This window comes from Nesoenas mayeri, assembly GCF_963082525.1.
Source record: "Nesoenas mayeri genome assembly, chromosome: 3".
Lineage (NCBI taxonomy): Eukaryota > Metazoa > Chordata > Aves > Columbiformes > Columbidae > Nesoenas > Nesoenas mayeri.
In genome coordinates this window covers 101,244,005-101,270,793 of record NC_137544.1, presented here as the reverse complement: position 1 = coordinate 101,270,793, position 26,789 = coordinate 101,244,005, and the positions used below count along the sequence as shown (strand labels likewise).

The 26,789-nt window shown below is 40.1% G+C and overlaps 1 protein-coding gene across 1 annotated transcript in view; it reads left to right on the top strand.

The window, feature by feature from the left end:
- SUSD4 (sushi domain containing 4) overlaps positions 1–26,789 on the top strand; it is a gene marked incomplete at its 3' end in the record, with an annotated part of 76,531 nt that overhangs the window by 41,985 nt on the left and 7,757 nt on the right. Inside the window, exons 2-4 of the mRNA XM_080342240.1 lie at positions 3,321–3,533; positions 11,275–11,454; positions 14,909–15,097. Coding sequence (XP_080198366.1) covers positions 3,321–3,533; positions 11,275–11,454; positions 14,909–15,097 — 582 coding nt within the window. The remainder of the gene's footprint in view (positions 1–3,320; positions 3,534–11,274; positions 11,455–14,908; positions 15,098–26,789) is intronic.

Genomic DNA, 26,789 nt, shown 5'->3' with positions numbered 1-26,789 from the left:
CGATCCTGTGCTGATTCTGTGTGTCATCTCTTATTCAGTAGCTGAATAACAGCTGGCTGCTGGCTTTGTAGAAACTAGGGAGTACATAATTCAATTTTTCTATTCGTGTTCCAGTTTCTTCTTGGGAATTCCTCTTGGGGATAGATTTGTCTGCTCACAAACTGTTCTCGAGAAAATAACCTAAGAGATCAACCTACTGCAAAATGATCCCTAGGAGGAATGAAAATCTTTGCTTGTCAAAGGTCACCAGAGAAGTGGCAGCATGGTCACTGAATAAGGCTGCACCAGGGAAGAAAACGTTCTTGCCTTCTATGTTGGCTTTTGTGCTGATTGTCCCCAAATCTCTAACTTTGCATATTTGACTTAATGAAAACTGAGAAGTGAGCTTGGCTTATTTTTTTACCTGGCAAATTGTATGTGACCTCTGCACATTTTTTGTTTTGTTTTTGGATTTTTTTGGTTATTGCAGAGGCACAGTATTAGGCAGTTGTGTACATTTCCCTGATGTGGTTAATAAGAAAGGACACATATTTCAAGGTGGGTTATGATATTCCTTGCCTGACTGCAAACTCTGAGATTACCCAAGTAATAAAATTGAGCTAAATGTCATGTTATCTCTTGGTTTAGTGGAAAATAATTAGGATCATCGCTGACTTCATTGAAGGATGTGAGTTTGGTGCCTGAAGCGTAAGAAGCTTCTTTTTAATCTCCAGTAAAAATGGACAGCCCTCCTCTATTATTAAGTATTGCCTACAGTATGTATTCCCATGAACATAATGACTGTGTTTCTCTTGTTTGTCGTATTAGCAAATAACAGAGGGTCTTGGGCAATTTGCACTGGAGATCTTCAGCCATTCAGCAGATTAGGGGTGTGAAGTTCAGAGATTTGTTTGACTTGGCTACTGCACTGACCCTTCACTTCTCATGATAAATTTCACTGGCTGGAGGAGTCAAGCCACCTAAGAGCAGAGGCTCTGCTGCTCTTGTGCTGCTTCAGCAAAGAAAGCAGAAACTATTAAAAGTGAGACCTCTTTAGGTGAAGAGTGCTGGGTATTGGAGCACTGCAGAGGGGCAGCGGGTGGCTGTAGGTGATGGCTCTTTCCAGCACCCATAGACTTACAGAATAGTTTGGGTTGAAGGGACCTTCAAAGCCCATCTAGTCCAACCCCCTGCAACAGCAGGAACATTTTCAACTAAATCGGGTTGCTCAGAGCCCCGTCCAGCCTGGCCTGGAATGTCTCCAGGGATGGGGCATCTACCACCTCTCTGGGCAATCTGGCCCAGTGTTTCACCACCCTCATTGTAAAACATCTCTTCCTCATGTCTAGCCTGAATCTCCACTCTTTTAGTTTCAAACCATTACTCCTTGTCTTATCAGGACAGGCCCTGCTAAGAAATCTGTCCCCATCTTTCTTATAGGCCCCTTTTAAGTACTGAAAGGCTTTAATAAGTTCTGTCCAGAGCCTTCTCTTCTCTGAACAGCCCCATCTCTCTCAGCCTGTCCTCACAGCAGAGCTGCTCCAGCCCTCTGATCATTTCTGTGACCTCCTCTGGCCCCTCTCCAACAGGTCCATGTCTTTCCTGTACTGAGGGCTCCAGAGCTGGACACAGGACTTCAGGTAGGGTCTCACCATGACATGGCACACAGCTATTTGGTCTGGGTTCTGGCCATCAGGTCACCTTCTGGAAATTGTAGCCTGGTTGGGGAGATCAGTGCAGTGATCCAGACTCACATAAAATCAGCCGTGGATAGAATTGGGAAGATGCAAACCTGTCTGGTGACCCAGCGCTGTGCCCTGCCTCTGCGGGCAGGAGCAGCTAGTCAGATGTACAGCACAGTGGCTCAGCATGTGCTTCTTGTGTTCTGCACTAACAGCCTTCAGCCAGGGGGCTGAAGGGAGAAATTAAGTGTTCAAGTGCTGGAGCCCTTTATCACCTTCAGTGCTCTCCATTTGGCTGCCACAGCGTCACACCAAGCCCTTTGGTGGAGGGAATGATTTGGCCTCAGGAAACAGGGATTTATTTTTAAAAGTCTTTTACTGTAATATCATCCTTCTCTCTGACTGTACCATGGAGGCACTTCATCCTTATCATGCAGGAAGTAGCTCTCTGATACTATTCTTTTAACCCAAAACATTAAAGCTACACTGCAATGATTTTCAAATTTCCAGGCATCTCTCCCACTGGCATTAATTGCCCCCCCGCTGCTCCTGTTGCAAAGTTATTTGCTCTTTCAGTGTGCAGTACTTGTTCAGTGCTGCTCTAAACCTTTGTTGCTTTGCAGTAAAAAAAGTTTCAGTTTATGCAAATGACATTGAAATGAGTTTGATAAAGCGATACACAGTCACACTTTACGATTGCAACTGTTGGGTTTTTGTTTGTTATTTTACAGTTAATTTTGTGGAAGTAAAGGGCTTTACAAACTCTCTTCTGGCATCAGTGCAGTAATACAGTGCTCCCACAATAGTATTTTAAGAATTTGATAGCACCACCAAGCTAAGGTGATAAGGGATCACTTGCATCCAACATTGCAGTGTCCTTTTTCCCTGTGGTAGAGCTCCCTCCCAGCTCAAAATCTCCCTGTACCTAGCCGCTCATCTTCTGCTTTAGTTACTATGCCTTTGGATAGCAGTTAGTTTTCATACCCTTTTCTTTATTTCTTCTTCCTCTCTGCTTCTGACACACTATTATTCTTTCCAGTGACTGTACTAGACCTCCAAAATCCCATAGTCCCCAGGAGTAATTACAGACACATTACTGTGCAATCCCCACTGGTAGGCTGGGTCAAGTGCTTTATTTTTTCTCCAGGTCAGCTGCTGAGGAGTGTGGTTGATTTTGCTTCCTCAGTAGCTGCACAACACAACAGGAATGTTTCTGTCACCTGAGTATTTCTGCTGTAGCTGGAGGTTGCTCCTCTCCCGAGTCAGGAGTACCCATTACCAAGTATCATAGAATCATAGAATGTCCTGAATTGGAAGGGTCCCACAAGGAACATCGAGTCCAACTCCTGTCCCTGCACAGGACAACCCCACAGTTCACACCATGTGTCTGAGGGTGTTGTGCAGTCTCCTTGAACATTGTCAGGCTTGGGGCCGTGACACTTCCCTGGGGAGCCTGTTCCAGTGCTCCAGCACCCTCTGGGTGAAGAACCTTTTCCTGATGTCCAACCTAAACCTCCCCTGGCTTGCTATCAATCATTAGTGGAAGATATGAGCCCTCCACGCAGAGCAAACATCAAATGGAAAAATGTAGAAAAAGCGCAACTACAGCTGCATGTGGAGTAAGTGAACACAGTCTGATTGTTTCTTTGCCTGACACAGGGTTTGATGACCTACATACTTGTGCTGATCCTGGAGCTCCTGAACATGGATACAAGACACCCAGTGCAGGTGTTTTCTTTGAAAGCGTGGTAGTCCGGTTCCATTGCCAAGAAGGATACAGGCTTAATGGTACTTCAAAAAAACTTTGTGTGAGACACTTTAATGGCTCCCTGAGCTGGAAACCCAGTGATAAACCTGTGTGCCTACAAGAAGGTAAGGCAGTTTTCTTAAAGCATTTCACCAGTGTCAGTTCTTCTCACTTGTCCATGTACCATGTACGTGTGTCTCAGGACAAAACACAAAAGACTGGAGTCCATTTTGCTGTGTCTTATCTGATACATAATTTAGTTTCCCATCCATCCCATCCGTGATCCCCATTTGTCAGTTAAATTTATACTGTGAGAAGTTATGTGAGTGCATGCATGTGTTGAAAGGGATATAAATCTGAAGAAAAAATAATACATTTTTCCTTTTAGCTTGTTACAAATGGATGCAGAGAGAGAAAACATCCTCCAGTATAAGTAAACTGTTTGTAACTATTTGTTAAAGCTACCCACTTAATAATCCTTTATGCAATATTTTACTAGGAAAATATAATGAATTTCCAGTGTTATTGTTCCTGCTAATCAGGAGTTTTAAACAATTACATTTTATGATGTGTACATGATTCAAGTAGTAAAATCAAACACACATGGACTGCAGAAGTTTAAGGTCACAGTAGAAGTTTACTTTGAGATAATTCAACTATTATAACATAAACCAATTTATTTTTATCATATTGCATTTTTGAAATTATATTTGGTTTTAAATAATTGGGACGTTAAATTACTTTCTTCTTGTAGGAGTTAGACAGAGACAGGATTAATTTGAATGTCATAAGTGTAAATTTTGGCCAGAATAGCACATAGCAGCACAAACAATTTATTTCACCAAGTATATTATAGATATAACTTGTTATTTTTGTTGATTTATTTTTTGTCAACAGAGCTATTAAAATCAACAGACATGAAAAGTGTTAGTTAAATCAACTGCATACATTTTAGTGTTGTGGTTTCTCTACTGAAGTTGTTAGCCATGACCTCATTGTCTTCAAGGTGGAGTAAGATAAAATCTGTTTCAGGATGCCTTCTGTCATTTAAAGTCAGATAAATATATGGACTTCATTCAAAAGTAGATGAAGAATTGTGTGGCTAATAACCACATTTCCTGCATAGGATCATGCATCACTCAGCGTGTATAAAAGCCGCAAGTACTTGTTCATGCTGATGGGTGGGTGGGTATGAGATTCCTGTGCCAGGACAGGGCTGCACAAAGGGATGTGCCACAACAGGAGCAAGCAGGGCCTGGGAGGACCATGCTTAGGAGGTACACGTGAAGGACACAACCCTAAACAATGGTCTATGTGAAAGGGGTGCATGAGAGATTGGAGCTGTCTCAGTGCATACACTGAGATGACACCTGATGTACAGAATGTAAAGGCAGTTGAGGCCAATAGCATCTGGTCATAATGGTGGCATGGGGCAACGTCAAAGAAACAACCTGGTGCCTTTGAAAATAATGTATGTATGAAATTCATGCCCATTCCCATTACAGCCACCTTTCATAAATGCCCTTGCCTCTCACCTCATGGCAATTGAAGAAAAAATACATGTAGAGTGACAGCAGAATATGTCTAAACTGGGTATTCAGACTACTAGAAAAAGCTGTAATGCTTGGAAAAATCTACCATTGCAGGTAGCTTCTAGGAATGTTGATGCACATCTTTGAAATAGTACCTCTGTCATCCACTGCAGTTGTTACATTAAGCATTAGCATGTTTTATTGAATATTCAAACCTCTTCTTAGACCACCCAGTCCAGTGGACATCTATGGAGGAAGTTTCTGATCATAGTGGCATCAACAGCAGAACTGCCACTGATGTCAGTGTGATCAACGCTCAAGCCAGGTGTTTTCAAAAAAAGGAAGAAATTGGAAGATGAGGATGTGATGGGTGATGTGACAACAGTTGCTGAAGAGATAATCATTACTTTACAGCACAGAACACTTAAAAAAGATTGCAAGCCAATGCTCTGATCAAGCAAAGCACTTAAGCTTGAGCATAACTGTAATTATGTGATTAGTCTTGTTAAAGTTCTGTGCTCAAAATTATTTGGACTGAAGAGCAGAAACCTGATTTAGGATTTAGTGAAGCAAGTGCTTAATTACTTTCCTGATTAACAGTAGAATAATACCTCAGGTATTATTAAAACAATCCTAGGGTTTAGCAATGGGAAAAAAAATAGAAGATGGAATTAATTCTTCTTTCCAAAGCACAATACAAGCATTGATTCAGAACAAATACTAAGCAAAGGTTCAGTGGCAATCCATGAGACCTAAGCATTTGCTTAAGTGCTTTTTAGAGTGATCATTTTGTGTACTGGGAGAAGAATGATGAGAGATGGGCACAGCAGGGAGGTGGCACATCTGGAGAGCAGTTAAAGAGGAATTATAACAGAGTTTGTAATTCTCAGCTGACTAATAACATACATAAAAGTCTTCATTGCAGAAATTCTGTAATGATGTATAAAAAGAAATCTGAAATTTTTAGCAACTACTACTGGAGAAGTAAGAAGTTAATGTTTTGACATTCATCATTAGCTATCAGAAGGCGAAATAAACTCTATATTGCAGTTACTCATTTAAAGCAGGGGCTGATTGCCATGTATGCTGTAGTGTGCTATACATACCTCTCATCACAGTATATGCAGATGTCAGATATTGCCAGCTGATACTGTAGTTCATTTTAAGTTAATCTCAGAAGTTTGGATTCAACTAAGGATGGTTACATATAATTTCATGTCTATATCTTATGTATATTTAGTTGTAGTTATGTGTTTACTAGAACAATCTCTAATCACAAGCAAATGCTATTAACTAAAGGAAGTAAAGCAACCTGTTCCAGAATGTAGTTGATTTTAAAACTAATACATTTGCCTGGAGCTCTTCATCCAATCTATTTGATTTTATAGGTCTGTCATTTCTCATTAAGAGCCGGGAGATGTTATGTGTCAGTATGAGAATGAAGTTGCATGACTGGGTGCCCAATAAATGCCCTGTCAAAAATCTGTGTGCTTAGAGTTATGTTCTCCTGTTGATCTACTGCATGTTGTGACTGTCACTTCCATCAATTCTAATAAGGTTGTGCACATAAATACCAAAGCTCTAAGGTAGTAATTTTGTATTTAGTGTTTAAGAACAATATGTCATGTTGTTCAAACTTTAATCTTCCCCCACTGTGATAATGTGGCTGCTGAGACTGTTGCCCTACTTGGAACAAATGTGACCTCTTCCCTATGAGGTTTAATCTAAATTTACAGTCTACGTGAGGCTGGCAACCAAGCAAAGAGCTGTCCCCTTCTCTCCCAGTGCTTCTGCAAGCAGATGCCTGTGAGATGTCCTCAGTGCCTCATCCTCCCACTGACAGGGATGATAAACCTGCCGTAAAAGTAGTGGACTAGAGCATTGTTTGGCCACAGTTTTCCTGTATGACATTTAGGTCTCATTTCTCTTTGTCTTTGTCCCTGGGTCTGTGAGACAACTGAAATATTTTTTTCTCCATCTCTTGTCTGTCTTGCCCAGTGTTTGCTGATTCTTAAGCCTAGTTGCAAGCACTATACAATGGTTGTAACCTGTGCTTAGCACGACGGCCACAGATCTCAGGCGAAGCCTCTGTGCCCTCTTGTAATACAAGCAAAGACAATAAAGAGAAGGTGTTATTTAGTATGCACTGAAATACTGCGTTTGCCATCCACAGAACTACTGTACTAAGACAGTACTATGGATTTAACACTACTAAAACACAAAACAAAACCAAACTAAACCAAAAAAGACAATATTGATCTTTAATGTTTGCTTTTAAAAGGACAGAGTGCAGATGAGTTGTCTCAGCATCCAACCCACCCTTTATGATATTCCTCTCATCCTTCCTCCCTGTTCCTCTCCGTTCCAGCCTGTCAGTGTTGTGGCTAGATGTGGTCAAGGCTAATTCAGAGACCGCTCCACAGTGAGATACATAGGAGCACTGGACTTCTGCATTTGAGTTTACGTGTAGATTAGTAAACAAAACAGTGCCAGAGCATGAGCCAGGGCATGGCTGTGCAACTGCACATACTGTTGTGGTGCTAGAAAGGTCCCTGACACGGTATTGACCAAGGTAAAGCAGTGCTCCCCAAACAATTCCTGCAAGCACCCTATGGATTAGCATGGACCAGGGACAATTTTTGGAGGGTAAGAGTTCACCTGCATAGACAGAAGGCATGCCAAGCCAGCTGGTACCCATGGATGCTGTGGCTATCTCTGTAGTGTCCAGGTCATGCCTTTCTTCTGAGTTACCTTTATGGTGCAGTTGGTCTTCTGAGGAGGGAGGATGGTCCTCCTTCCCCATGGGCTGGAAAAAACAGTTCTAAGAGATGATGCATGGTTTACATATGCATAAACTAAAGCACTGTGACTATAGTATTTAACAAATTTTACTCTTCAGACAAAAAAAAAAAATCCTCCTGTGATGGCGGGGGACATGCTTTGCTAAAGCAATGAGCTCCTAATGTACAAAGCTGCATCTACTTGAAAGTAGATTGGGGGATTGGACTAGATCTTTTGAGGTCCCTTCCAATCCCTAACATTCTGTGGTTCTGTTAGGTGAAGATGAGCCTTTGCACCTGGCTGCACCCCACCTCTTTGTGCCCCTGCAAGATAAGATATGTGTTCCTAACTTGGGCATTCTTTTGGCTGACCCACTTTAATATTCACACAGTAGATATAAGCAGCTTGTGTAAAACTGCCAGAGAGGAGCATAAGTCATAGCCATTGCTGTTCGATGCTGGTTAAAGACCGTGTATTCCCTTGAATGGTTTAGCAGCTTCCATGGATTTGCTGAAAAGTCCTTAGAATAAAGCAGTTTATTTTCTAGGACAGGATATTTTAAAATTCAGTCACTTATTCTCAGCTTTTCCAAGCAGAATTTGTGTCACCTAATCCAGTTATTAAAGGAGAGGTGGCTACTTCAATTTATGCCTGGCTAATTCCTAAACAATACAAATTCAGCCAGCAGGAACGCATTTGCTTACAAGCCATGAGGAAAAATAGCTGTAATACCGTGGCCCACTGGTCCCATGTTTAGCCAGGGCTTGTGACAGACCTGTTATCAACCTCAGCCAGGATATCGCAGGCGAGGGATGGTACAGTCAGCAACTTATCGCTGTTCCCTGCCAACATGTAGCCGATTAAAGTGATTCGATCTATGGCTGTTACTTGGAATAATGGGGATGAAGTCGCTGTAATAGGGCATTGTTACAGAATCAATTTCCCCCACTTTGAAAGTGAACTCTCATATTTTACTGTAGTCTGTGTATACACACCTCTTTTGTTTGTATAGCAACAGAAAGCTGTTATGCCAAGAGAGTGAGCTGTTCACTGATATCTTCTGACATCCATCTCTGACCTCCTCCTGCGTGGCAACAGAGCAGGGTCCCCCTCCTATCTCAGCCCATCCTTAGGGGTGCCCAGGGCAGCCTCTTCATGACAGCTTTGAGGGCTTAGCATCAGCACTCTCTGCTGATACTGAAAAGGGGCCTGCAGACAAGAATATATTTGATGAGAGTTTGGGTGATCTTTTCCAGGCTGCACATGAAAAAAATACACTCCTTCCATCCCTGGCATTCAAGTGCTTAGAAGGGCTGTTAGGAGTTGTCTTCTAGAAGTGTTGGATTCATTACTTCCAGTCTTTAAAAGGGACCTGTAAGAAAGATGGGGACAGACTTTTTAGCAGGGCCTGTTGTGACAGGACAAGGGGGTGATGGTTCGAAACTAAAGGAGGGGAGATTCAGGCTAGACACGAGGAAGAAATTTTTTACAATGGGGGTGGTGAAACACTGGCCCAGGTTGCCCAGAGAGGTGGTAGATGCCCCATCCCTGGAGACACTCAAGGCCAGGCTGGACGGGGCTCTGAGCAACCTGATCTGGTTGAAGGTGTCCGTGCTCATTGCAGGGGGGTTGGAATGGATGAGCTTTGAAGGTTCCTTCCAACCCAAACTGTTCCTTGATTCCATGATTCTATTATTCACTTGCCAGAGAGAGAAAATTGTCCAGTCTTCAAAGGTGATGGCTGCAACTCATCACAGTGCATTTTATATCCTTCTGTTATGTATGCATCCTCCCAGACTTGGGCATTTATAAATGAATAAACTCTAATAAAAGTTCTTGGTGCAGGTTCTCAGACAGCCTGGCAGACTGCCAGCCCTTCCTGGGACCAGCAGCAGGAGGTACTCACAGCAGCAGCCAAGGACCTCACAGTAACAAGTGAAACTGGGGAATTGTTGACTAATAATATGTCCAGGCCCCATAAGAAAGTTAACTAAGTACCATGTACTTTAGAAAACATCCCTGTAACAGGAAGGTATAAAGTAAAATTTGTTTTAGCTGGGGAAGCACACTCTTCCACTTCATATTAATGAAATGTAGTGATGGACTCTCAGAATAATTGCTCCCCTAGTTTGCCTAGATAAATAAATACATTATGAAATACATTTTCTCTTAGTAGTTTGCTTGTGCTGTGCTAAATGACAGTTTATCTTGCTTCTATTTGCGCTTTGAAGCAAACAAGCAAACTGTTGTTGTCGCTTTGCTTTGTGGATGCTCACAATTAATTGCTAAATACAAATTTAGAGTTACCTCTTCATCTTTAGTGAGAATTACCGATGAAAATGGCAGAATCTTTCTCTTTCATGCAAGTCTCAAAGGACTTCTGAAGCTTTTTTTAATAAATATTGCATTCCTAAATGAAGATAATTGTGTCTTATTACCACAAGTCTTGGGGGAAAAAAAAAGCCAGCATAAAACAGGCTAATATTTTTACTGTCTTGCTTTTGTTTGAAACACTTTGTGGGTTTTGATGCCTGGAAATTTCTATCACTATCTCTCTCATGGATTGCTTGCTGGCAGACAAACATATAATTTTGATTATATTTTCCTTATATTTAGGCTTTTTCTCTTCTCTGTTTATTCTCACTTTGCATGTATGAGGACGACGAACTCTGAGTCACCTGGACTATCCCTTTATATCCTCTTGGCTTTTCTCTTCATTATTCAGCATTAGCAGAGGATTTTTTACCCTGCCTCACCCTTTCCTTCCACTTCCCACAACATCCTTCATTTTTTTAGTCTTCTGGGTTTTATTTTATACTTTGTTGTCTTTGGCACTGGTATATATAGTGAAATATAAGACTGTCCGATACACATATTGCAGGCAGGTACCTTCCTGTACATCACTAGAGGTTTGCACTCATTTCCCTTGCAGAGAGTCTTCTATAAGCACTTGAGATGATGCTCAGAGCCTAAAAAATCATGGCTTCTGAAGGCATATGAATTCAGGCACATAAAGTTATCTGATTTAAAACAGAATCAATGAGATTAAAGTGAAGACATTCTCATAGTGAACTCTGTGGAATGGAGCTGGATAAACCCTTGTAAATGTACCAGGTTTTCATCTGTCTCTCTGCCAAAACAGCAGTTTATCTGTGTTCCTCATGCCATGTCTGTATTTTATCTTTTCTTTTGTCCTGTCCTCAGTGCTGTCAAAGAATCTGCCTTCGCTTGGGACTTCAGAATAGTCAGACTTTGCGGTGTAATTTGCACACATGCGGAATGGAAGGGCAAAATGTAAAAGTCTTCCTAAATGCTCTTCATTTTGTTTGTTTAAGAAGTCTGGGGGAATGATCCATTATTGCAGCATGTCAGCTTCTACTACAGTGCTATAGACTTTGTAACTAGGGAAAGGACATGTTTGCTGAAATGCATGTATTTTCCAAGCAGTTAGGGCAGACCACTTACCTTAACTGATAACTTTTGCTTAAGAGCTTGATTATTGAGTAGCTAGTCATGATTTTTTAATGAAGTTCCTATTCTTTTTTTCATGAAGTCACAGATTGCCTTGTTCCACATGTTGAAGATGCAGAGATTCATAACAAGACATACAGGACTGGCGATAAGTTAATAATCAGCTGTCATGAAGGATTCCAGATCCGTTACCCTGACTTAGACAACATGGTTTCAATATGTCAAGACGATGGAACATGGGATAATCTGCCCATTTGTCAAGGTTTAGTACACCAGCACATCCTGTTTTAAAGCTCATGCACCTTGTGATAGTTTGCCAATATTTTTCTCTACAGTTGTAAGGATGTCACTGATTTTATAAGCTTCACTGTACTGTATTTGAATAGTGCTGCTGCTGCTGCTAAGATTTTTATTTCTCTTCCCCATTGCTCACTGAAGGAAAGAAGATGCCACTTTCTGAACATACCAATACTTAAAATACTACTTTAAATATTGCTTTTTGTTTGCTAGTCTAAAATCTGACACAGATACAGTGCATTTTTTAAAAAACTCAGGGTTAAATTGGCCAAAAGTTCAGCAAAAGATCTGATGGGCAACTGACATTTTTGCACCAATTAATTTCTGGAAAAATTTGAGCTTCTGACTGCAATTTTACCTTTTTTTTTGTCTTGTGCAGTGAGCAGGGGTAGAGGAGAGAAGGTGGAACCTGTTCTTCTACTGGAGTTTTCAGCAGAGTTGTCGATCAGGTTCCCAGTCTATTAAACCCATAGATGTTGACCGAAAATTCAGAGTGTGCACAGGAATGACTTTTGGCCAGAAAATCCATTAGCCATAGAACTAGTAGTATTCGTAGCATGAGATCCCAGCTTCGCTTAGGCTGCGGTGGTTGGGGGTAAGCCAGCCTTAGTGAATGGAAATTCAGTAACCCTGCACTGCTGTTACCTTTATAACACTCATGGGTTAGTACTATTGACTTGGTTTTAATCAGTTGACCTTTTGGTAACAATCCTGACCAGCTGAACAGCATTGAGAGATTTTAACTATCTATGCTAAGGAGAGGACTGAGTTATGATTAAATTTCCTCAAACCCATCTGCTGCCTCCTAAAGCTGACAGTTCTCCGTAGGTACCTGCACCATCACATCAATTTGCAGTGTCGGAGCAGGCAGGGAGGCTGGGACACCTCAGGAGTGACGGTGGCAGGGCAAGACACAAAAGTCATGGACTGGTGTTTCTGCTATGAAGCAATGAGATTGATGGGCACCAGAGTCCAAAGTTACAGGAGCTTCATTTGTATGGATCTCCGCAGCTGGCACCCTCAGTTTGGAGCATGTCAAACTGTGTCTCAAAGGTCTTGTCATAGCCAATGGTACAGGCATGTAGAAATTCAGGCATATTACAGGATTCACAAGCTCATTAAAAAGTGGGCACTAATTTCAGGGTATCTGATCAGCAATGCCATAGGGTGTGGCAATATGAAGTACACAGCCCATTTTTGGGAGTGGGTGCACCTCACACCTAATCAAGGTAAATTAAGATTCTTGTAGGTAGGTGAGATGAATGCTCATAAGATTAATTTGTAGGTACCGTATTGCCACAAATCCAGGTGGAAATTTTGTGTGAGTATTAACTATGTAAGTAAAAGTACCCCAAGTGCCCTTTGGCTTGTTGCTTTCTTCTGTTGCTATATTTATACTGTGAAACACAGTGAATACTCTACTCAACATTCAACATTAACTGCTTTTAAAAATAAAAGCAGTGCTAATAAAAGTTGTTAAATCAATTGCACAAGAGCAAAGTGCTGTAACTACCAAACAGGTAGAGAACAGGCAATTCAGGTTCAAGTGTATGCCATATTTTGCCAAATTCTGTAAACCTGTTCTAAAATGGACTCCAGATTTTTGTTTTTGCTAAGTCAAGCATTAATAATATCAAAGGCACTTGTCTACTTGCACTAGGCAGGCTGTCAATTACATTTCTGTGGCCCTTTGATTACAACAGGCAGGGGAGTCTCATGACACTAAGATGTCTTTTTTTCTGTCGGAGCAGTAGGAAAGGGTTGTTCAGTGTATAAGAATCCAACCTAAAACTATTTTGCCACGAGATAATAATAATAATGATAATTACTGATCTGAAATAATATTTATGACTTGACCAAAAACTGTCAAAATGAAGTTTTCAAGCAGCTCAAGGTGTTTGGAGGCCTGGGGATTTTCACAAACACTTGGCTCTCATGCGAATTCAACTACATCTCTGTCCTGCTCTCCATGAGCATTAAAATTCTGAGCCAGCAGGATGCAATTTTCCCTGATACAGTTCAGAGGAGAGTAAGCTCAGCCTTGCTTGGGCAGCCTGCGCGCTCTCTTTCTGTCCCACTGGAAGCTGTTTATATCGTCCTGCTCAGTGGGCTGCTCTGTTTGCAGGAGCTGGTGTGTTATGTGTGGGGCATACTTGATCAGGTCTGCCAGCACTAACCTGTAGATAGGATGCTTGAAGCTTTATTTGAGCAGCTAGTAAAACAGCTATCAAAACCATTGCGCTGGTGGCACCATGTGCTATAAAAACCTTTCAAGCTTTTTCTGTCGTTTTCTTTGCTTTTGTCCCTCTCCCTCAAAAGACCATTGCAAGGAAATAACTAGTTGAAGTGCTGCCAAGACTGTTTCTTTTAGATGCTGGGATCTTAAAATAAGTTCTCAGACTGATTTTAGTTTCCCCCTCAGGCTTAAAATTAGGAGAGTCCTGTGAACATCCTTCACAAATTCCTAGTAATAACAAGAGACCTATTTATGGATTGCCATAACACAGATCCTATTAGTCTCATAGCTTTATAATATTGTTTTTCATTCCCTGATTACTAATCATCTTTCCTTCACACTGCTGCAAATTAAAAAATCAACAGTATTAAGTATTACCCAGAGGGTCATTTCTAAGACCATGAGGATTTTTTTTCCTCTAGTACAAACTCTTATCTAAATACCAGCTCAAAACAGACTTGGAATATATGTGAATGACATGTTATGAAATCATGGCATCTATTTAATTCACTGCTCTTGCTTGCACCACATAGGGTTGGTGACCATTTAACTGTCACCGCTCAGTGCCATCCATGGTACAAATCCCTCAGAAGTAATTCCAGAAGTAGAATATAGTCTCTGACTACATTTACAATTTCTGGTGATAACGGGTACCTTAACTTTTTCATAACCTAATCTGGGACCTCGTTCAGTGTTTATCATGGGACTGCTCATAGGAAGTCATGTCCCTTTTGACTTTCTTGAACTGGAATTTCAAAATCATTAATTCTATCTTCAAATCTTTTACAGTTGTCACAGGAGCAGTTTTAATATTAAAGTTGTTTTGCATGCCTGTCAATTTTAAGAGGAGGAATGTAACTCATGGTTTATATAAATGACAATCTTTACTTATTAAAGATTCTACCTCAAAAAGAAATTGCCATCTGCTAAAGCAGTGACTGTTTGTGAAACAAAATGCTGAGAGTGAATTCTACGCTAGCAAAGTGTGTTGGCTAAACAACAAAAGTGTTTGAAACAGGATAATGAGACATGTATCTGAGGTAGCTCATGCAGGCATACCATTCATAGTAGAAAAGATGAAAAGTATTGTACTCCTCGATTTAGGAATTATAACAAAGATGTGTTAAGATGTCTGAGACAAGCACCTTATAATAAAAGATACCTCCCTTTTCTTAATTTGCAGGTTGCCTGAGGCCATTGGTTCTTCCTCATAGTTACATTAACATATCTGAGTTCGAGTCCTCCTTCCCCGTAGGAACAGTGGTGTATTATCAGTGCTTTCCTGGATATAAACTAGAAGGGGCAGAGTTCCTTGAGTGCATGTATAACCTTATCTGGTCAGATAGCCCACCTAGGTGCCTTGATGTGGAAGGTAAATGTCTTATTGTTTGTTTTTCTTTCCATTTTGAAAAATCAGCATGCTCTGTATAATTTTAACTCAGGGTTATAAATACAGTTATGCTATATATAATGTTTCTGCAGGCCATGCAGACTGTATCTGGGTTTTGTTGCGTGCAACCTAGCGTGGCTCATTGCACTGTTAGCTCCTGGTGTTCTCTAACTCATGTTTGCTCTCTTGGTGTCCGACGTGCAAGAGGGGAAGCTCTTAACATTGATTTCTTTGCCCTCAAAATGTAAATTATTTGCAGCTTTTTTAATTGAAATACTGAGGAAGTTATGGCATTCACATTTGTGTGCAGATGGTCAGAGTGCTACACGATGCTGCACGTTTGAATACTTGTTATCTCTTATAGTAGTTAACCTTAAGGAAGGATTTGCAACTAAAATGACTGAGCTAGTTTATTGATTAAGAACATAAAAAGCATTCAGTGTGAAACAGAGGTAAATCATACTAAGCCAAAGGAATACTTCGTGACTGTCTGCAGTGCTGGAATGGAGGATATTGTAGTGCATTTGTATTTGCATCCCATACATTTAAAACAAAGATACCAAATGGATTGCTCCATATACTGTCAAAACCTCGTTAACTGCCTTTCTCCATCTTCATACTGCATCTTGAATGAAGCACCCTAGGAAGGCATCAGAATCCTCTGCATTTCATTCCCCTAAAAGGACTACATTTTGCTCTATTTCAAGCCTGTAAGGAAGCTATTTGTATGTAGAATTTAGCTAAAATCAATTGTAGGAATTCATATGTGATGCTTATGTCACTGAGCTAAATGCTAAGCAGTCGGGAAGTGCAGAAATTTGCCAACAGCATCAACAACATGATACATTGCACAGAAGTAATAAAATGATCCTTACTTTTAACTGACAATTCAAGTTCCAAAATTTAAAAAAGCCTTTGCAATTTTAGAATGACATAACAAGAGGATTTTTAAAAAATATTTGGCACACCATAACAGATTAATCCCAAATGAGCTCTGTGCATGACATTTGCAGAAGGTCAGTTTGTTGTTGTTCATAGCATGGAAAATACATTAAAAAATCAGAAGGGCCCTGTTAGACTTAATCCAGACACTGTAACTGTTTTGATAAAATTGACAATTCGCCTGTTAGGAATATAAGAGCATTAAAATACAGAAGTTCAAGTGTATGAAGCAGGAAAAGTTGTGTCTTACTCTCTCTTAACACAAGTGAGCATTCCAGCTCCTATCAAATTCCCAAGAAAACTCATGTGCTCATTGTTTATTGCTTGTATTGTAAAGTCATGGAGAGGCTCTTTTTTCTTTATAATTTAAAGCATGAGATCAGAACTGCTGCCCTGACAGTTCTACATTTTAAATAACACGTCAGAAGTTATCATCCCCAGTGAACAACAATGATCTGTGATGGGAGGGGGTCAATGTGTGTCAGCCTCTGGGTCAAGGCCATCTGGGAGGCCTCCTGAGTCTTGGTTTAGATCCATCCTCCCTTTTAATCACTTTCTTAATCACTTGCTGTCTTTAAATGTTAAAACTTTCTGTGGTGATTTCATGTTAGCATCCCATCTGTTCACGTGTTCAGTGAACTACAGAAGACCAAAGTCTAGAGGATGTTGTGGTTTAACCCGAGCTAGCAATATAACCACAATAGCTGCTCGTTCACCCCGTCCTCCACCACTCCCTCCCCCCCAGCAGGGGAGAGAATCAAAAGGGAAGGGAGAAACTTGGATTGAGATAAACACAGTTTAATAGAATAACAAAATACTAATACACTACTAGTAAATATATATATAATAGAAATAAAAGATACTCAAGGCAATTCCTCATGAACTCTGTCCACAACTGAGCAGCCAGTCCCAGCAAGCCACACCTCGTCCGAACTACTGATCCCAGGGAGAGAAGAGGAAAAAGGCAGAAAGGCTCAGAGGCCTCTGCAAAATGGCAAAAACCGGACTAAATGTCCCGCACCAAAAACTCCCCCAACTTTGACAAAAAAAGAGCAAGCAAGCAAGAAAGCAGAAGAGCAAAACCAGAAGATCCCAACTCCCAACTCTCCTTAAATAATTAGCATGATACGAATAGGATACTCCTATTGATCAATCTGGATATCAGTCAAGCTCTGTCCAATCCATGCCCCCCTTCCTCACTGTCTCACACCTGTGGGCAGAGCGCTCAGAATGTCCTTGGCTCTCAGACCAGAGCAATTAAAAACATTAACTCTGTGCTGGGGTGTTATCTGCTTGTTCTCAAACTAAGTCCAAATAATGAGCATGCTAGCTATGAAAAAGAAAGGTTTCTATCTGCATGAAGAAAATGAACCAATTTTCAGTCAAACCAGCACAAGCATAACGCTTGCAAGAGCAGGTTCTCTTCCACTTTGGAGCTCTACCTGCTTCTGTTGCAGCAGAAGAGGCAGCAGCATCACTAAAAGGTCACCCCTGGCAGCCTCCCTTGTGAACTCTTTTGTAGGGATGCTTCAGCTGGCATGCAGAGAACTTCAAAATGAAATCCAGATAGGGTCAATCAACTTGGGATGCCCTCGTTTCAAAGCGTTTGTTCAAGTGATTTATGCAAGGAGTGCCAGACTCCAGGAATCCTGTTGCAATCCACTACTCTCAATTAGTGAACTAAACTCCTTCCCTGCATATTTTTTATTCTGCACCTTGCATGCCGATGTCAAGCTCATTTTTTCAGCATTCCTTTCACGTGTGAGGTATAAGGTCACCAAGCAGTATTTTTCATAGAAGAAATCTGCAAATAACAAATTAATTCAATTTATTTATTTCCGTGATCAACTCAAAATTTATTCTAATGACATTTCCTGCTCAGTATTTTAGTACAGTAATGATTAAAAGTAAATGGTTGTTTTGAAGCCATCACAAATCATTTTAGAGCTTTTACTCTGCCGTAAGCTGCTCACAGCTTTCTTGTTTTGATATATGTTCTTCTTGCAGCCTTCACAGCAAGAGTTCCTTAAATGTGTGTGTAATCACATAAATACTATGTGTCAATCACGTGAATTTTTCCCTCTTTATTAGGCCAAATAAATTCTGAATGAAGGGTTTGTAGCTCCATGTAAATAGTTACATTAGAGACCACACAGCCCCCATCCTACAGCATGATTTCTAATGCTCAGGCCAGTCTTACTCTCGGTATTGCCAAGCACAGAGCTTCCACCAGCCCTTGTGGGACACTAATTTTTGCTGATAGGGAAAAAGATATTTCTGATAATTAAAATCACTGTTGCTTTAATCACAGCAGTGCACAAAAATTATGTTACCTGGTACTGAAGTGCAGCGCTTTGCAGTGGCTTCTCAGAAACAGCTGTTTGCATCTGCTCAGGGACGTTGTTGTAGCTCAGGCAAATAAGGATGCCTCTAGCTCAGACTGCCAAGTATTTACTGGTATGAAATCCTCTTCTTAAATGCTTGTACATTTGCCAAATTTAAAACATTCAGATTAATTTTTGAGCGTCTGTCTCAAGCTGTATCATTTGGGAAGCTTCAGTTGAAATTGTTCAGCTGCATCTAAGAATGAAGGTAGAAGAAACTGTGTTGTTTTATCAGCGTTAGAAAATTTTACAATCATTTAGAGAATAAGATAACGCATTTTAATACTAAATTTTCTTCTCCTTTAATTCCTTGGTTAACATCTTGAAGTTTTTTAATATCCTTTTTTTCTGGCGGAATTCCATAATTCTGCAAACCTTTTTTAAAATTTCTACTGAAACTTGTTAGACACTTCAAGGATCTAAGGAAAATGTTAATTTACTTATTTATATGATTTTTAACTTACCAATTTGGGGTTAATCATTCATCTCTAGAAATTAATGTGAGGTAGTGATCGCCTTCTGTAAAATCAGATATGCGAAAGATTGGAGGGGGCAGAACTTAAATTGAAGATTACTACATGGGGTATAAACATTAGTTGGAAAATCAGATGGCTTCCAGAAACATTGGAGGAGAGCAAACACTAGAAAACATGCTGGTATGGAACTCTGTGGAACGAAACGTAAAAACTACAGATTATTTATGATATGATACTTTAAGGTGAATAAAAAATCTGCATATGATTACACACCTTTCCATCTGGGCTCTGCATTTTAATCTTTCATGCCCTTCAGAACATTTCCAAGAAGATGTTAATGAACAGTTCCTATAAAGAACAGTGGGGGGAAAGCAGACAGAGATAGGAAAGGCTGGGAGAATTTAATCATTGTGCTAACACTAGAAGATAAAGCAGTTTCATGGATAGTGTAATTAGGAATTCCTGGCTTTGTATTTAAGAGTAAAAGGGAAAACAGGTTGATTGAACTTGCAAGCAACAGACACAATCCTGTTATCTGGAATGTCTGGTTTCAGCATCATCCCAGCTGACCACAAAAGCCAGTGCTGCAGGAAATCAGATACATTACAATATCAAAACTTCATTCTACATGCTAGAATCAACAGGCTCTCTAGCTGAGGTTAGGCTTGAAAGAATGTTAAATAGATAATACTTCAAACTTTTGTGGGTAGATGCAAAATAAAAATGAAACAAACATGAGGACTAGAAGTCAAAGGGGAGATTTGGTGAGGAGAAGAAAAACATAGAGGAAAACTGAAGGCATTTCAGAACTATGGTATATAAAACCACCTCGTTGTGGGGTGACATGAAAAGATGTAATACTAAGCTGATTACAGAAGGGATCCTGAAAGTTATAGGAGCTATGAAAGAAATATAGGAGAAGGAAGGGTTTAAGAAAATCGCACAACAAACCAGAAGAAGTGCAAGGCAAACCCCACCTAGAGCACCAGGAAATTTCTGAAGAACAAGACAGGGTTAGTCAGATGAGAATTAAAACCAGCAAAGTATGATAAAAATTTAAAAAAAATATTCTGGAAGGACAGGCAACAATACAGGACTGCTTTAAAATTATTCTGTTCATAAACCTGAGGATATTCACTTATAAGGAGGGTCTGATATTTCTGACACAGAACTTAGAAAGTAAAGAGTGTGAAAGAGCACTGCAGGAGGGTGATATTACACATTAAATGCCATACGCACTTAATGTTTCAAAACAAATTAGCTTAAACGTTTTAACAAACTACATGCAGGATATTGTGAAGGAAAGCTTCAAAAATCTTCATTTTATATAACAATTTCTAATGTCATAAACAGTGATTGACACCAAGCTATACATTTGATAAGCTGTGCCCTTAAAATATTTTATATTCTTGATGGAACATGCACCAATACACTGAGAAAAAAGATACAAGTCAGCCTGTCATCAGTTTATGTTCAGGCCTCAGAATAAAGTAAGCAATCCTAAGCTTGAGATATTGTACGTTGCTATGAATGGATTTTTCTCTGTGTTTCTTTGTTGACATTGAGAAGGCTTTAGATAAATTCCAACATGACAGACTGATGCGTATCCTCAGGGAAGATAATGTTGATGCAGCAGATCTCCAACAGATGAAAATCCTGTAGAGAGCAGAGGGCAGCAATACAAGCCAGTTGTGAGACATTATAGTATTAAGAAATTAAGACAGGTAGATACCAGGATTCTATTCTATGTTTACACCTACTCAGCTTGCAGGCAGGAGGGAGAATAAATATTGCTCAACTGCCAAAGAGGTCATCCAAGTTAACTGAGTTAATGTTAACATAAGACACATTGATGGCCTTGGTTTTAACAGCTGTGACTAGAGTGGCGCTTCAGAATATATTCACTGCCTACAGCAATACTTCTTGCAACTCAGGAATGACAACCGGCAATAAACACTCCAACAGCAGCAGCCAGCAATATTTTTAAGCACCTTTACTTGGGCAACACCTCAACAGTGGTGACACCTTTAAGCTGATGGCCAAAGGATGAAATTGGCTGAAAGTCTTTCACCCTTGGGGGTGACTGAGTCACAGAAAACAAGTGTGATGAAGAAGGTTTAAAGGTTAGTTTTCTTTAAAAAAACCCTCAATAACTCTATGTGTTTCTGCACACTGTAGACAGTTCATTCATTCATCACTGGAGACTGCAGAAATTATACATCAGGCCACTCTCTGTGAGTGTGGAAGTTGAACACATTAAGGAGCTGCTCATAGGTGACTTGGAATATGGGGGGTTTGTGCTGAAATTCATCTGTACACCTTTACCCACAGGCGTGGAAAAGAACTGAATTCAGAAAGAGCGCAGTGACATGAAATACTGGGCAGATATGTCATATTCTTCTGTGGACATACTGCTTAATACAATCTCTTAGCTCCAGCAAGCGTGTTGCAAAGTGGAACGGAAAGAAAACCACACCACGTTTCAAGACAGAATGATACACAGCCGTGGACATTTTACAGCTCTTTTTATGGAGGTTTAGAGAACAGTCTCCAAGTTGAAGACATCGTTTGAAGAAGATAAATACTATTGTATTTCTAAGTAACTGCTCCTCTTCTGCATTGCAGAAATCTTCTTTGATCTTGGCTGTGATTGTAATAGATGCCTTCTCCACCGTTCCTAGTTTTTCAAGAAAGCAACAGAACAACAACTTGTAATCTGTTTCTTTTATGTCTTCTGTTTCTGCTTGATGCACAGAACTGTTGGCAGTAAATCACTGTTTTACTCCTGCTCTATCACCTGTGCACCTTTCAGAAACTCCTTAGCATTTCCAGAATCAGCCAGACATCCCAAGTTTTTTATGGAGCCATAATTTCTGCCCTGAAGTTCCACACTAGCTGCCAGATGCATGTGGTATTTTATTCACGGCGCTTTAAATATGCTAATGATTAGGTGGGGGAAAGCAGACAAAATTTCTCCCTGAAGGCTGCTTTATAATATTAATCTTTAACTGTATGTGGCAGGGTTCCTTGGGAAGGAAAGGCACACTGCATTGTGTACCTTGAAATTAAGTACCTTTGTGCTTTATGGACACATTCATTAGAAGTGGCAGCACAGCACAATCATGGAACATCTTCCAGAAATGGCAGGAAATGTAGCTACAGTCTCTATGCATTAAGAAGCCTACTTGCTGTGTAGGTTTGTTCACTTCCAGAGATAAAAATTATATTTAAAGTGTGACATTTTTACCAATTAGTGTAGGCAGGCACTTGATAACTAAACATAAATAACAGAAATGGATACTCTTTGACACCTCTAGTCTTGAGAGCTGGCTTGTGGTATTACAGTGCTCACATAACTTGCTGGTTTTCGTCCCCATTGTTTTTTTCCTAGGAGCACTCCTTTGAGAATGTGGTCTCATGCTCTTCCTTCCCAAGTGGTAGAGTTTGATATCCTCAGCCTTCAGCTAAGCCCTGGAATAGTTTGTCTATGCCAGCAGGTCCAGCTGGGTTTGGCATTCCTCCTCTCTGTCAATCGCTGATGACTGCTATAGGTGACATCACACAGGCTCAAGGGATTCTTGTTTATAAGCAAAGGCGAAGAGGCTATTAAAGAAAGAGGGATTACAGCAACATAAAAACACTGATCTGTCCAGCTCACAGTGAGCACTGGCTTCTTCAGACATCGCTGTCAGGTGCTTTTATCTACCTGGTTTTCTAAGCCACCTTCCCAGCAGCTTTCTCTCTCCCTCCTCTGCTTCCCTTCATCTTCTAAGCACTTCAACCTTTTCCAGGTCTGGGGTTATCGTGTGTTTCTTGTCAAATACCCAAGCCTTGAATTATTTTGAAGCTCTCTGATTCTTTCCTGTTAGGTGTCTCTGCAGTCCCCAGTGTCTGCTTCTCAGTCCTAAAAAGACCATTATTGATCATAAAGTCAACCGCTCATGAGAAAAGGAAGAAAAAAAACCTAAAAGCAAGTGATGAAGAAAGCTTAAATGGTCTCCTGTAAATGAGACCACAGTGCTCCAAGGACTCCCATGCGAATAACAAGTGTAAATATTTCCTTAAAGATAATTTTGGGCCTCTTGATAAAACACTCTATTGCTGCAAGCTTGTCATTTTTTGTAGTTTAAATGAAAATTGCACTTTTTAACTTATAAGTTATAGAAGAAAGATCACTTGGGGTGTGTTTCATCCTGTGTCTGTTGTGAAATGCGTTTGAAATGGAAGACTCTGGCATTAAGATCAATGCTTCACAGGTTGCTGTGCTGGAGACAGCAGGATTATTGAGGATGAGTGTGAATTTGGTGTGATGCCCCTCCAGGAGCTCAGCTGAATGGAACTGCAAAACAGGCTCCGTAATTTGTAACTCCAGTAACAGGGAAGCTCTGTGTACAATAAGTAGTTGTAAATCACCTTCTGTTTCCATTTAGGAATCAGCTAATGTTAAACTATTATTAAAATAAGCTCGAAACTAGTTTTATAACGTTTCATTTGGGTTCATACAGCTGGTGTCAGTGATAACGATTTACAGCAAGATGGTGTTTGTCAAAGCTAGACCAGAGAAGCAGCTCTTCATTAAAAACCTGATTTTCCATTCATTTCACACTTCATAGAAGGTGAAAAGTGCTTCTCACTGTACACACATTGAAAGGCCAACCTTGCTATTGTAGCTACTACAGAATTACCCAGGGGTGGTCATCTAGGGATTGACCAAGCAGCTTCTGGGGTATATTCCTCGCTGCTTGAACACTGACTTGCTGAATGGTTGAGAAGAATTTGCTTAACCATTAGGTGTCTTTTCAGAACAAAACACATAAGTGGCCTTGTGAAGGTTTAAGTAATCGAGAAAGGTTAAAATTGGAAAGAATTTGGAAATTATTGGCTAAGAATACAGTATTTTAAATAATTCGTGCTGTAGGTTTTCAATAAATAAATTTGCTGGCAACTTCAGAGCTCAAAATAGGCATCTTGTATCTTTGTTACTTTAAGTTATGTTTGCCATCAGGCTTAATAGGAGTTGCTCTATATATTAGTGCTCGCTTAGTAGTTTCCACTAATCTTTCTACTCTGGTATTACTATGGGTGCTGTTGTTTTGCTGTGGGAATAAGTAATTAGAAAAGTTCCTCAAAGCGTGTCTTCACTTTCAAAACACACATCCAATGACCTCAACGTTTTTCTCACTTGTTCCAGCACAGTTATAATAAGCACTATGTCTCTCTTCACAATGCCAGCACCATTTGTTATAGGAATGTATCTTTAGGATATTGTTAAGCTGATGTTCACAGTAAATGAAAAGTTACTTTAATAATGCTTCCTGTTCTGCTTACATTTCTGAAGAGCGCCATTAAAAATAAAGTCTCGTTAAGCAGCTGTTCTAGACAGAAATGTTTTGACAGGGCTTATTTTAAAGCAAGTGGGTTTGCTACTTCCTTCCTTTAAAAAACCTCTTAATATCTTCTTCAAGCTCTCAACTAGTTACGAGTGGTTGAGTCCAACAGTTTTTCTTCAATCCTACTTACAGTATTGGACAATTTAATGGGAATTTTTGTTTTGCAATTTTAGAATTAAAATACTTCAAAAAATATTACTATAAATTGAAATCTAATAATAAAAAAATCATTTTGATTAATATTTAAAATGCAGAAGTAATTCCCTTTGCCTCCTCTTCTTCCTGTTGGCCATCCACTTCTCTTTCCCCCATGAATTTTCCTATTTGATATTGCACTAGAAATACCAATTTTTGTCTATGAGTTTTTGTCTTGAGATATTTTGATTAATAAATAAATTTGTAAATTCTCTAAACAGTATATAGAGTTTAATAATCCACAACTGACAGCTACTTTTTTTGAATACCATTAATTTATTTTCTTTTTGTTTGCTGTTTTTCACAAACTCATAACTATTAAGAAACATTTTCCTTTGTGAAAGGTGCTGATACCAGTGTTCCATCAACTGAATACAGGATACAGGCATTACGTTCCCCTCCATACTGACTATCTTATAATGTGTTGTTATGTATACATGAGAGGACAAGGATGTTGAAATTAGCTCTCTACTGTGTGTACAAGTGTGATTCATGTGCTGGTAACAGCTGTGGAAATGGCCAGGTCTGACAGGTGAAATGGACAGAAATTGTTGAGGTATATGAGAGAAAGGCTTCTTGGTTGAGTATTTATGTTATTCTGAAGGTCTGAAGGGTGATGACACTGAAGTAACCAAGGAACCAAGTTGTCTTAGCACAGTCTTCATAAAGAAGCAGGAAAAGGAATAAAAATAATCTTCATCTTCTGTGTGCCTGTAAAAAAGAAAATGAATTTTTAGATCCTATGTACCCAAGCATGTGTTTGTATGAAGGCAGTATCTGGAAAAGGATCCATACCGAGGCCTCAGACTCCAGCTGGTAAAGTCTCAGGTGGGGACCAGGCCACCCTGGATGGGAAGAGTCAGACTTGCTGGGACACATACTGCTGCATTCTCATGGAGAATCAATGGCAGTAGCCAGGTGACAGGTGTCCAGACTTCTGCTGTTCATTGGTATGTACAAGAACAAATGAGGGTCAGGAGAAGCTCTTGTTCTCTTCCAGTTTGTGCAGGAACCAGTGGGCCCACCTCTCTGCTGTCTAGCAAGATACACAATCATTTTCCCCCCACATTGGAACTGGCAGGTTTTTATCTGTGTCTTTCTCATCAAGTTTCATCTTAATCTTTTCTCACTCTTTGCATAATAAGCAGGCATTCACGGTGTGTTTGGATGAAGTGTTATTTTTTATTGGGTGTAAATGTCGCTAACTCTGTCCATCCCTGTGTCAAGCAGAAAATGTCTGGGTTTGCACTGGATTTATCTACTAACCCAGCTAGATGAACAACTAATGTCCTGCATGAAAGGCAGATTAGTAGCTAGAGAGAAAAACCTACTATTCAAAAAATCGAAAGTAGAAAATAAGCTTCCTGCTTATTCCTACCCCCTTTTTATAATAGAACATATTTCAAGACATTTTTGCTTTTATTTTTTGGCTCATGTGTAAAAGCTGGGCAAAACCTGAATAATTTACCTCCCACCTACTTTGACAAGAGACTAAACCAACTAGTAACTGAACTGACTAGCTAAAAAGAAGGTTTTAAGCACTGTAAATATCTGTAACTCCACTGTTATCTCTCTACCAGTCACTTTTAAAAAGTGATGTGACATCTTTATTCTGTGCCATCAATGTTAACTGAGAATATCCTAATGCCAGAAAATCTTTCCCTCCCTCCTGCAGTTCCAGTGTGAACAGTGCAGAATTACTGTGACATCCTCTGGGCAGCATTTAAAAAGCTTCTTGACCATAATGAGTAGGAAAAATTACTGGGTGAACCCCATTTATTCCTCCAGTGTCTGGGCATTAGGTGCCCGCAGCCAGTGTCACCCTTGCTGTGACCCTGGTCCAAGGGATGCAGCTGTTGCACTGAGGAGGCTGCGATGAAGGGAGCACATGGTGGGGCAGACCTGCCTTTGCCACTGATCCAAGCCAGTATGGGACACTGTTTGTAACACAAGACTCAACTCCCCAGGTTTTAAGCTCTTCCTAAGAAGACTAAATTTGCATTAAAATCGGAGCAGAAAGCCCATAGCTCCTCTCAGAGGAGAGCCAGCAGCTCCTAAGAACAGGCAGGGAGGTCCATCAAATCTATCAGGAATCCCTCCAACTTCCTGGAGTAACAGGCATCTTAAGCATCCCAGAAGGGATCTGTTTGCCATATAAACACACTTTTTCTTTCTTTTCGATTAATGATTCAGCTTTTCAGATGAGAATTCTGCCCTGTAATGTTCTTGTAAATCCCCTTACAGTCTGGGGCCAATTGCTCTACAAAGACAGACACCCAGGATCATG